This window comes from Nannospalax galili, unplaced genomic scaffold (genome assembly GCF_000622305.1).
Source record: "Nannospalax galili isolate Female #2095 unplaced genomic scaffold, S.galili_v1.0 scaffold995, whole genome shotgun sequence".
Lineage (NCBI taxonomy): Eukaryota > Metazoa > Chordata > Mammalia > Rodentia > Spalacidae > Nannospalax > Nannospalax galili.
Window position 1 is genome coordinate 2,664,141 of NW_008337291.1, and position 13,440 is coordinate 2,677,580.

Genomic DNA, 13,440 nt, shown 5'->3' on the forward strand with positions numbered 1-13,440 from the left:
CAAGGGTATACGGACATACTACATCAAGCTCTTATTCATAGGTGCTAAGGGATCAAGCTCAGATCCTCATTCTTACTGGGTGAACACTTCACTGAGTAAGACAGCTCCCCAGCCCAGTCAGCTGTTTGTATTGTTGACATCCACAGTGCCCCACTACTGACTAGAAAGCTTGGGACTTAAGTTTTCTTCCCAGTGTTACCACTTACTACACATGTGCCAAATTTCAGGAAAACTTTAAATCCTCAGAATTCCCATCTATAAAATCCTCTCTAGTATATGTGATCAGGTGCCTGAGTATTCCAGCTCAAAGGGAATTTTTTTGGTACAGGATCTCCTGTAGCCCAGGCTGGACTCAAATTCACTGTGTGGCTAAGGATGACCTTAAACTTCTTATCTTCCTGCCTCGACCTCCACTAGTACTAGGATTTCAGGTATGGACCATCCCAGTTGGTTTAGTTAATGCTGGGGATTGAGCACAGGGCTTCATGCATGGAAGACTAACATTTTAGCAACTGAGCTATATCCCTAGGCAAGGGGATTATTTTCATGTAAAACTTCGCAACAGGTCTGAGTGTTACCATTCACTGAGCACACAACAGAGTCTCCTCATTTCATTATAGAAAGAAGAAAAAAAGTCACTTTCTTAGAGATTTATATTCCAGGAAAGGGTAAGGAAATCTAAGTATAATTCAAGTATATCCCCTTATTCTTATTAAAATAACTTATGGCAGAAGTCTCTGACTCTGGTAGAGTTATACATCCTTTGACATTAATTTTTTCTAATAGCCCTGTGTGAATGACTCATTTATAAAGTTTTCAAACAAAAGATGTTATTCCTGAACTCTTACATAGAATCAAGTACCCTGTAAGTCCTGCCTTTCTTTTCTTGTATAATTTTATTGAGATTTTGTGTATGTCATACAGAATATCTTAATCATCTTTATACCCCCTTCCTCATCAGTACACTCCTATAGCCATCCTCCCTCCAAAGGCTTTCATGCATTTCTGTCGTTTATGTTAAGGCCTGTCAAGTCAAGTTAGTACCCCTAAACATCCTTCAGTGCAAGTTCATTCACTGGGGTCTAGTCAGTCTATCTAGAACCACTCCCTTAAAGAAGATCAGCTCTTCCTCACCCAGCAGTGATCAAGTGCCCAATAGTTCTTCGGCTAAGATTGGGGCCTGCTGCCTATTTCCACAGTTCTGTGCTGGGTATTTTGTCTGCTTGAGTTTGCATGGGTCTTGTGTATGATGTCACCATTGCTATAAGTTCATATTAGCAAGCTCCCAGGAACCTATAGGACTCTATTTCCTTTCAAAGCTGGGGTTTTAGTCCTGGAAATAGACTCTCATAATTAAAACTTCTAATGAAGCCAAATAATAAAAGAAAGGAAAAGTAGAATATGATATATGCACATACACATTCATACGCCCACATACGTGTGTACATACAGCTAGAGCCCACCCACTTATTACAGAATGTACCATTATCCTGAGGAATGCAAAAAATCCTTTTTAGAATAACGAATAAGAACTTCTAATATTTACTTGCAGGTGACAGAGGTCGACGAAGACTTGAGAGAGGATGAAGAAGATATAGTTCCTGACTCTGCACTTCCAAGTCACATTATCGGTAAAAATCTATGTCTTGAAACATCTCTCACTTTCATACATTTTCTGGGTAGCTTGCTAGAGACCTTGTCTCATTCCTCCCTCTGGCAGGTGTAAGGTGGTACTTCACCTCACAGAGGTTGGGTATTGTGTTAGTAACTTTTCCTGTTGCTGTGACAAAATACATAACAAAAACAGCTTAATGAGGAAAGTGTTTATTTCAGGTCTCAGTTCAGGGTTATAGTTGATCGATGTGGGGGAAGTCACAGCAGCAGGAGCTTAAAGCACGGGTTACATAATGTTCTCAGTCAGAAGAAAGCAATGAACACATGCATGCTCCTCAACTTGATTATTCCATTGTACATAGCCCAGGATCCCTGCCCAGGAGATTAAGGTCCTGCCCACAATTAAGATGGATCATCCCACATCAGTTAAAATAACCAAGATTCTCCCCAAAGGCATGATCAGAAACCAGTCTCTCAGGTGTTTCTAAATTTGGTCAGGTTGACAGGTGACACTAGCCTTCACGAAAACCAAATAGAATAAGTAAATATGGCCTGCCAAAAACCTTTGTCAAAGTTCTTTCAACATTTCTGTTGAGAGTCACAAATATACATAGACCTAGATTAAGTTCAAATTGTTAGAGGTTTCCTTTTTTTTTCTTTTTGAAGTTAATATTTTTTGTAACTTTTTTGTTGTCTGTGTATTTCATACAGAACATCTTAATAAGTCTTAATCATCTTTATACCCCTTCCCCATTGGCACCCTCCCATAATCATAGATTATATCATGTGTGTTAAGGTCTATCTTAACAAGTTAATGTCCCCAGGCATTCCTTAGTGCAAGTTCATCCACTGGGGTCTAGTCAGCTTATCTAGAGTCCCATCGTTTAAGAGAATCAGTTCTTCCTTACCCAGCAGTACTCAGCTGCAATAATGTTTCAAATAAGATTTGGACCTGCTGCCCATTTCCACAGTTCTGTGCTGGGTTTTTGTCTGCTTGAGTTTGTATGAGTCTTGTGCATGCTGACACAATTGCTGTAGGTTCATATGAGCAAGACCCCAAGAGCCTGTAGGACTCCATTTCCACTCCTCCCTCTTCTGCATTGGTCCCTGAGCCCTGGGTGGGTAGAGTTTAATATAGGAGTCCTGTCTAAGGACCCACACTCTGCAGACTCCTACTCTCTAGGCTTTGGCCATTTGTGGCCTTTTGTGTTCACGGCCTTCTGTTGCATGAGGGAGCTTCATTTATGGGAATTAAAAGATGCATTCGTGTCCTCTTTACCCCTTGTTGTATGTTCTGTGAGCTTTAGGTATAGAAGTTGCATTGTAGATGTGCCACTTGGGCTTGGGCAAGTCACAGACAATGTCTGTGTGTGACCTGTTTTGGAACTCTACAATAGTCTCATTCTGTTGCAAAAGAAGCTTCTTTGATGAGTGGTGACTGGGATACTTGTCTGTAAATATTAGGATCCATATTTTGCACATAGCAATAAATTGCATTTATCTAGGGATGTGATAGTCTTGGGGTTTTCTCTAGGATCTATTACCTCTCCAGCCATTTGTATCTGGCTAGATTGACAGTACCACACATGAGTTTCCTCCCATTGGGTGAGCTTCAAGTCCAATTAGATAGCTGTTGATTACCCCCAAGATAAAGTGCCACTACTATAGCAATATCATTTGCTGTGCTAGTCATTGATGTGGTTAGTAGGCCTTGAAGCTAAGGTTGGACCATCAATTGACGTTCTCCCTTAGCAGCTTGCATAGTGCTCTCCAAACCTATAAAAGCTGGCCTTTAGGGGAAGTGGCTTCCAGGTAAGCTCCAGGTCTATTGCTCCAACTACTGTGTCTCAAGTATGTACTGTCTTCAGGAATAGAGTCTCACCTTCAAGTTCTAGGAGGCAATCAAGGGCTGTGGCAATAGCCTGTGTTATTTTGGGAGTCTCTTGAACCACCCTGGCCAACAACTCAAAGGAAGGTTTCTCCTGTCTGGCACTGTTTCTTGTTTCGTAGCCTTCAGCTATATACATGGACTCATGTAGAGATACTGTGCTTGTAATTTTTCTGTAGGTTTCCAGACTAATATGATTCTCTCTGGGTTTTTTTTTACACTAGGTAGGCATTATTTATATCTCCTCTCTCTCCCTGTCTAACCCTCTCTCCATGCCCTCCCCATTTAAAGTATTCCCATTTTCCCCATGTCTCTTCTGACAATGCCAGTCTCCTATGGTCCCACCTCTCTTGAGCTCCTTCTTCCCCTTTATCCACATAGTTCCTTGTATAACTTTCCTATTCCCCCCTTCCCTTTATATACCCCCATTTTACCCATTTCTCCCTAAATAACACCTGTCTCCTACTGTTTTTCCTCAGGTTTCTTCTTTCCCTTTACATCCCTGGTTCCTTTCCATTTTCCTGCTTCCTCAGTTACATCAGGATACATACATATAAGGATTTGGTGCTAGGAACCACAAATGAGGGAGATCATCATCATTTGTTTTTGTGGATGTGTGTTACTTCACTTAGTATAACAGTTTCTAGTTCCATCCATTTACTTGCAAATTTCATAATTTCATCTTTCTTTACTGCTGAGAACTCCATTGTGTAAATGTACCACATTTTCATCATCCATTCATCAGTTGAGGGACACTGAGGTTGCTTCCATCTCTTAGCTGTTATGAAAAGAGGAGCAACAAATATGGATGTACAAGTGTCTCTACAATAAGATGAGGCCTTTGGGTGTATGCCAAGTAGTTGTAAAACTGGGTCATATGGTAGTTTCCTTTTTTAATAAAACAAAAATTATAATTAGCCAAAAGATTACTTTTTCTGGCAAATGCAAAATGAATCCATGAGCATACAGCCATTAGCATCCTGCTCCAACCCCCTTAAAAGCTCTACAACCCTAAAACCAACTCAAATTGTATTTTTTTTAATTGTGCTGAACACCAGACAAAAAGACCACATGCTTCCACAGAAAGTAGACTCAGTTGCCCTGTATCAACATCCGGGAGAAATCAACAATAGAGGAGTTATCCGTGACTTTGATCTTTATGAGGAGACTGAAAAGGCTATTAATCCTAAAATCCCCTGGACCATCTTGAATACTTGAAGCATCCCTTGCTCTTCAGACAATGTCAATAGCTGTGAATGTGGATTTGCTGATTGGGCACCTGGCACAGACCCATGGGATGACAGAACAATTGCTCCAGATCACATGTGAGTGTAGCAAACAGTACCAGTGTCTTAGTTTCCTTTCTTGTTGTTGAGACAAAATATGCTGATAAAAGCAACCCAAAGGAGAAAGGTGTACAATGGCTTACAGTTCAGGGGCGAGGTCAAGAAGGCAGGAGCTTGAAGCAGCTGTTCACAGTGCATCTGCAGTCAGAATTAGAGAGCAATGAATGCATGCATAATAGTGCTCAGCTCCTTTCTCCTTTTTGTACAGCCCAGAATCTCCTACCCATCTAGTAGTCTCACCCACAATTAAAATGGGTCTTCCCACATCAGTTACCATGATCAAAATAATCCCCTGTAGGCATACTCAGGCTCCCAGGCTCCCAGGAGATTCCAGATTCTGTGGAGTTGACAACACTAACCATCATATCACCATCATAACTGAATACTGTCTTAGTACATGACCGCCCTTGAAGATGGCCCATATCTGGTAGCCTCAGTGTCCATTGCTTTCACTTTTAACAACCAATTCTCAGCACTCCCAAATCTGAATACCTTATTTTTCCAGCATACCCAGTGGGATTCAGCAAACTATAATTTACAGTATACCTGGGTGTTATTGCACCCGTACAGCTTAATGAGACTAGCACACAATTATTATTCTTTCATTTGTAATTAGGAATACAAAAGTCTTCACAAACAGCTGAATGAGTGTAGTCTGAATAAGATTATTATTCCAAAAAGACATCCTTTTATTTTGGCTGTCAATGTGAAAGGCTTTAATTGGTATCAGTTCAGCATAGTTAGCTAATGTGCAAGTTAAATATTGTTTAACAGCCTTCAAACACGATAGTATGCAAAGCTCCACTGAGTCTTCATTTTCCCATAATGAGCTATTCTTGTGCCAATGAAAACAAAATAACAAATCAAAGGTGTAGTTCAGTGGTAGAGCCCTTGCCACAAATGCTTAAGGCCCTGGGTTCAATCCCTAGCATTGACAAAGATGTAAATAAAGTTAAAAGGGGCTAAGACTATATTTCAGTTGGTAGAGTGCTTACCTAGCAGGCAGGAAGCCCTGAGTTCCATCTCCAGCACCATATAAATAAACCATGAGGGTGTACTCCTGCAGCTCTAGCACACAGGAGGTAGAGGCAGGAAGATCAGGAACTCAAGGTTATCCTTTGCTACATAGTGAGTTCAAGGCCAGTCTGGGCTTCACAAGACCCTGTCTCAAAAAAAAAAAAAGAAACAACACAATAGCGATACATATGCATACTTATATTTACACATATACACATACATATACATACATAATCACACACAAGCACATTACACATATACCATACACAAATTTTACATACATTCATACACAAATATACATTGCACACATAAAACACAACACACATTTACATACATGCATACATATCACATGCATACACTGTCATCACGCACATACAGTCATGTACACAAACATATGTATATACATATATCATATACACATATAAACACACATGTAAAGTTGAAGGTGACTTTTTTGAAAGAGGGGTATAGTCATTAAGTATTTTAGTAAGCTAACAATTCTTTTCAGATCTTGATTGTTTTGCATGGTAACCACCAGCCACATGGCATTTTCAACTTTAATTACAGCCTAAACTTCAGTTCCTCAGTCACACTAGCCACCTTTCCAGTGCCCACCTTCACAATGTGTATAAGCAGTTCCTTCACCGTGTTTGGCTGAACAGTACAGCTTTAGAACACTCTCATGGAAGTCATTTGGACCATGTTTCCAGTGGTGAATTGACTGGGTCATCAGGTCATCGTAGACTACCTCTTCACTGTCATAGTAACTGTATAAGATGTTACCATCACAGAGGGACAACAACAATAGCAGACCCTGATCTAATTCCTTAAATAATAAAGTCATTTATCATCTATGTGATCAGAACTCTGAAATAGGAAGAGAGGCGTGTGGCAGTTTGGCACCATCATCAAAAGCTCTTTGTGTTTTATGTCCCTGTGCAGTCAATGACACTGAGCATTCCTGCTCTCCTGCTCTTTGCCTCTGGTTGCAGACTGATTCTTACTGTAGATATCCTATTACCATTGAGATGGAAAGTGCAGAAAAGAGTAAAAATTCCCCAGGATTCCCAGCAGGTTCTACCTAACACATCATTACTGAAAAATGGATTACACAGACAACCCTAGCTGCAAAGTATGCTGGGAAAGTACATACATTCCTCTCCAACCTCTGCAGTGTGAATTATCAGAGAGTAGGTGGGGGGGGTTGAGAATCTATATGAGCTAGCTATCACTAGGAACTTTTAAAATTCCCCTAGTTCAAGACTGAATGAGACCCAGCAATGCTAAGTGATTACTTATCATTATCCTCTCACAGTTACTGAGAATGTGTAGTTTCCACTCTGATGTTCCCAGTAGTCTTCTTTTTTTTTTTCCTTTTTATATTTTGAGACAGGATCTCCCTAGAACTCACTGTGGAGACCAAACAAGCCTCTATTTCACAGAGATCCTCCTGCCTCTGCCTCCTGAGTGTTGGGATTAAAGGTGTGTGCCACCACTCCTGGCTTTAGTAGTATTCATTTTTTGTCTAGTCAAAGTGTTATATGTTTTTGCAGCATTTGACTTTAAATTTTTAATTATATTTATTTATTTGTATTTGTGTATGCACATGCTATGACATACATGGGAGGTCATAGGACAACTGTAGGAATCGATTCTCTTCTTCCATATAAGTACTGGGGGTCAAACCCATGACATAGGCTTGGTGGCAAGTGCCTTTAGCCACAGCTTCATCTCACTGTCCCTATATTTTCAGTGTTTTATAGCCATAATGTAAGATTTTCAATAATGGCACCTAAACAAATCTAAGTATGTTTCTCTTCTAAACACTAACCAATCTCTTCAGCTAATGTCTTTTCATGAGAAAACATCCAAGAAATTCATGAACCCAAATATCTATGTATCTGGGCCCAGGATAATCATGTTGGTTTAACCAAAATGTCATGAGTTGATTTCAAAACAAATAACGTTGAGTAATCCTTATCTAGACTGAATTTCAGGATATATGAATTAAGGGGCTAGGGACGTGGCTCATGGTTAAGAGAACTTCCTACTCTTGCAGAGGACCCAAGTTTGGATCCCAGCACCCACACTGAGTGGCTCAGAACTGCCCATAACTCCAGCTCTAGAGAATCTGGCACTCTCTTCTGACCTCCACTGAGCTACATCCCAAGTTGCCTTTTAATTTTTTTTTAGTTTCGGCATAATACTTGGTAGTGTTGCTATAATTACACAAATTATATCATTTATTTTTCATTAGTACCTATTTAGACATTGTCAAGCAAACTGTAGTGGGCTTTCTTTTCACAAAGTGATGTTAAAAGCTTTTCACATAAAGGAATGTCTTAAAATTCATCTTTAATATTTTTTATTCTTTGAAAGTTTCATACATTTATGTAATATGTATTGATCATATCCATCCACCGCTACCTCCTTCCAACTCCCCTTGTGCTCCCACCCAATTTCAAGTCCTCTTTTTTTATTATTATTAATAACCCCCTGGGTACTTTTTTAATAAGTTGTAGACATGGAACCAGAGCTTACTGCTTCTCAACAGAAATCCTCATGTTTTGAAAATGGATAGTGCCTAAGAAAATAACTTATCAGTGTCAGTCTTAATTTCTTTCATCAGCCCCTAGGTAGAACGGGAGATGAGGAGTTTAGCCATCATCTTATCGCTAGTGCAGTGTCGGCTCTACTCATTTTGCACAGGATCAGATAAAAGGATGTTGCTTTATCTTTGCTCTGCCACCCTGGTACAGCTAAAAGCTTTTGAAAAGGGAGGAGGGAGCAGAGTGAGTAGAGAGGTTAACAGGTTATGAAGCACTGTCCCAGCCAAGCTAGGAGCACTGAATCAATTTCCAATATGTTTCTTACAGAGCTAAAAACCTATGCTCTGGAGATGTTATTGTTTGATTATAAAGGCAGGAGGAATTTGAAGAGAGACTTTCATGCCACCTTGATAAACAGTCTCTGCCTATAACTCGATTGTGTCAACTCCCAGATGGAGGTGAATTACACTTTCAGGTGACTTTCTGCCCATTTGAGACTCAGCATTGAGCTCTACCTCAGAGCTCACTGAGAAGGAATCCAACCTGTGCAAGAACTAATTTGGTGTCGGCCTCAGCTACCCTGCTTCCAAATGAAACCATCATGTTTCCAAACATGTCATTTCCCCTCACTATTGACCTACTGATCAAAATGTTTCCCTTGATGTCAAAATCAGGTGCATATAATTCTGATTTAAGGCAGGTGTTAAGGTCAATCCCTTTCCTCTGTGACATTTTTATTTTTTAAGAAACTACTTCTGAGGGCTGTGAAGATGGCTCACAGTTTATGTGTACTACTCTTCCAGAGGACCAGAGTTCAGTTCCCAGCACCCACATCAAATGGTTTGCAACTACCTGTCACCCAGCTCCAGGGGATCTGATGCTTTCTTCTGGACTCAGCAGGCATCAGCATTCATATGCACATACCCACATACACGTGTACACATAAATTTAAATAATAACATTAAAAATGCTGGGGAGATGACTCAGTAGGTAAAGTGTCATAAAAGCAAGAGGACCCAAGTTCAGATTCCTGGCACCCACGTACAAAGCCAGGTATGGAGGCATGCATCTGTAACCATAGCTTGAGAGGATTCAGAGAGGTGACAGAGGCAGGCAGATCCCATGGGATTTCTGGCCTACCAGTCTAGCTGAAACAGTGAACTCCAAGTTCAGTGAGAGATGCTGTCTCAAAAAAAGGAAAAAACAGAGAAAAAGGTAGAGAGTGATAAAGGAAAGCAAGTAAAGTCAACTTCAGCTTCCACATGCACTCTCATAGCCAAGCACACCTACAAACACACATACAGACCTTTACATAGACTATACACCCCCCCAGACATTTTAAGTACTTTCATATACTGTGGTATAATTTATTTAGAATGTTTCCTTTTTCAAATTAGCATATACATTAGCTACTTATCACTGGGATAAATCCCTGAAAGAAGCAATGTAAGGGAAGAGCAGTTTATTTTGCCTCACAGTTTTAAGTGATGCAGTCCATCAGGTTCCCAGCTGCAGCTTGTGGCATCCACGGTTGTTCATTACATGGTACCAACGAGGAAGCAGAGAGAAAGCCCAGGACAGAATATGGACTGTCTATAATCCATAAGGCCCACCCCTAGAACCTACATATTCCAGCAAGGCATTATCCCATAAGGGTCCCACAGCCTCTCAAAACAGCATCAGTAGCTCAGGACCAAGTCATCAAACATATTAGCCTGTGGGGGACATTTCATATTCAAAACAGCACAGCATATTGAACAAATCAATGAGCTTCATTAATGACATTTTCCTACATTCATACAGTGAACTTAGATAATATTCACACACCCCATAAACACCTTCCCCTCTTCTCTTCCCACTCATCCCTTTCCTCTATCCAAATAATTTCCCCTCTACTTTCATGTATATTCTAAGTCTAGACTCCGTGTGTCTGAGTCTGGCTTATTTCACTCAATATGATGATCTCTAGTTCCATTTTCCTGCAAATGCATAATTTCATTCTTCTATTATTGAATAAAACATATCTACGTAATCACATTTTCTTTATCCATTCATCTGTTGATGGACATATAGGCTAGTTCCACATTCTGTCAATTACTTTACATGTTTCTGAGACATAATACCTGGCAAAAGCAACTTCAGAATGGAAAGGTTTATTTTGGCTCACAGTTCAGAGGTTCAGTCTGTCATGGGGGAAGGTACGCCAGCAGGAGTGCAATGCACATAGCATTGCATCTGTTGTCAGAAAACAGACAGAGATGAATGCTGGTGCTCAGCTCCATTTCTCTTTTTTATTCAGTCCAGGACCCCAACCTTGGAATGATGCCACCTACATTCAGGGTGGGTCTTCCATTTGCAGTTTGCCCAATCTAGAAACTACTTCACCTACATGCACACAGGCTTCTTTCCAATGATGATTCTACCTTTGGTGAGGCTGACAATCGAGGTTAACCATCGCACATAGCTTGCCTATTGTGAATAGTGCTACAGTGAACATAGATATGCATGTATGTCTGTTGTGTACTGATTTAGTACATCAAATTTCAGAAGGAAAAAATTTCAGAAGGAGGAAGAAATATACTGCAGTAAGGATGTTGGGGTCAGAGATGAGTTTGAAATTTTGGATTTTATGGCCTAGTGTAAAGCATTTCATATCTCTGTATCTATGTCCTGTCAGTCATAAACGGCAGGACTGTTCTGGATAACGTCTGTTGTTTTCTCTGACCAAACATTCTGAGGCTTTCTGAGATACTGATGTTACTACATAAACTTCAAAATATCCATTAGTGTCCAAATTTAGTTATGGTTTTCAAGGAGTCCATAGGAAAATAATACTTTAGTTGCAGAATTTGAGTTGACTAAAAAAGTAGCGAAACTTGTGTAGCTCTTTCTGGGCAGACTTTAGATCGTATCTTAGGAGTCCTATTACAGCTGTTCAGATCCTCCCAGGCTTCAGATCCTCCTTTATTATCTACCAGATGCTGTGACCTTGAACAAGACCCTGAACCCTCTCAAGCCTTTATCCTCCTCTCTGTCCTCCTCATCTTAAAATGGAGGGGCTGGAGAGATGGCTCAGCAGTTAAGAACACTGGTTGTTCTTGCATAAGGCCAGGATTCGAATCCCAGCACCCACATGGCAGCTAACAACTGTCCATAACTCCAGTTCTAGGGGATCCGACAGCCTCTTCTGTCCTCTGCGGGCATTGCACGACACTGGTGTACTTACTACACACACACAATACTCATATACACATAAAAATAATAAAATATTTTTTAAATGGAGAGGACAGTATTTGCTTAAGTACTGCTGACAAATTCCAGGTGCTAATAGGAACCAACTCTGGGTACTCACTGTTGTGGTTACTGTTACTAAGGCCTGCCTAATGCCAAAATAGCTGTAGAATCCGTATCTGTGAGTGCTGAGGAAATATCATTGGTACTGTTCACATCTCACAGCAAGGCAGTAACAACAGTCATACAGAAGACTAGTCTGCCTTGGGGATGGAAGGACTTGGTCATGGAAATTCCTAACCATAAGCCTTACACTTTGTGAGGCAGGCCTGGCAGCCTTTTGTCCTTAAGTACCATGTTGCCCACAGACTCCGAGGCACCTGATCCCCGACCACCAGTCATATGCAGATCTCACCCAAAGCCTTACCTGTCCTTTGCCTTCATCATCTTCCTCCTAGGTTGTCCCCTGCCCTGCTGGTTCACCTGTTTGATAACACCCTGTCGGCTATAAAACTATAAGGGCCGTAGCTTCTCTGTAGATAGGGGTGAGTCACCTTCATTCTCTGGTGATCAAGCCTCTAGACTTAGCCATAAACCGATTTCAGTTCAGTTACTAAATATTTATTAGGCACTGACATCATCTCAGGCATTGTGCTGAGCCCTCCAGGGGTATGAAAATGGTGCTCTGGATGTGATGAGCTTATCTGATCTGATTCTGAACCATGATCCTTATTTACATCTTTTTTTTTTCTTAAATTTAGTTGAAGATTGAATCACTCAATCTCTTGCCTCAATATTGAACTATACAAAAAGGTCAATTTTCATGGCCTGGTTTTTAGAGATTTTTCCCTCCTGTTAGGCATTACCACAAAGATTGTATGCCTGTAGAGAATCCTGTCATCATGAATGATCAAGAACTTACTTTTCTTTGTAGTTCCTCAATTATGTGAACTTACTCTTCCTGACATTCTGGTGAAGACAAATAATTTCTTTTAAGCAGATGGCATGTGGAGCCTTGTTTAAATGTCATCTCTGCCGCTGTTTACTGTCCTACTTATTCAGGGAGATATTTGCATGTTGGATTCACCTGAGTACTGGGTATGTGATATGAAAGAGTTGAAAAGCTTATTTGGATATTACTTTCTAATAAAGTCTCTTGGAGGCTGGGGAGGTGGTTCAGTCTGTAAAATGCTTGCCACACAAGGCCTAAGTGTGAACCCCAGAATGCACATAAAAAAGCCAGGCATGGGGGTGACACATGCTTGCAGTCCCAGTGCCAGGGAGGTGGAGACAAGAGGAGCCTAGTCTGCTGGTCAGGTTCCAGGTCAATGTGAGACTCCATCTCAGAAAACCCAGGTGGACAGGGTCTGAAGATTGACACCAGAGGTTGTCCTCTGGCCTCCACATGAAAGCGCATACAAATGCATGTGCACCTGCATAAACATGAGCATACACACAAATACACAAAACACAGTCCCTTAGCTGTTGCAACTTAGATATGATGTTGATTGATGATGTAACTATGACTTTTTTATTTTCTTTTTGGTGACTACTAAACTATGTGTACTAATTTTTTCACATTAATAAAGTAGCAGGATAGCTTTTTTTAAAAAAATTACTTTTATTGTTAATTATATATATGCATCTGTGTGGGAGTCTGTGCACATGAGTGCTGGTGCCCTCAGCATCCAGAGGAGGGGTTGCATACCTTGGAGCTGGAGTTACAAGTGGTTATGAGCCTCCCAATGTGGGTGCTGGGAACTGAACTCAGGTCCTCTGGAGAGCACTATGCATT

The 13,440-nt window shown here is 40.7% G+C and overlaps 1 protein-coding gene across 8 annotated transcripts in view; it reads left to right on the top strand.

Moving 5' to 3' along the window:
* Positions 1-13,440, top strand: part of Nckap5 (NCK associated protein 5) — a 1,008,915-nt gene that overhangs the window by 884,861 nt on the left and 110,614 nt on the right. For all 8 annotated transcript variants that reach the window (XM_029563242.1, XM_029563241.1, XM_017797976.2 and 5 more), the window contains one exon: positions 1,553-1,631. In XM_029563242.1, the coding sequence (XP_029419102.1) occupies positions 1,553-1,631 (79 nt within the window). The remainder of the gene's footprint in view (positions 1-1,552; positions 1,632-13,440) is intronic.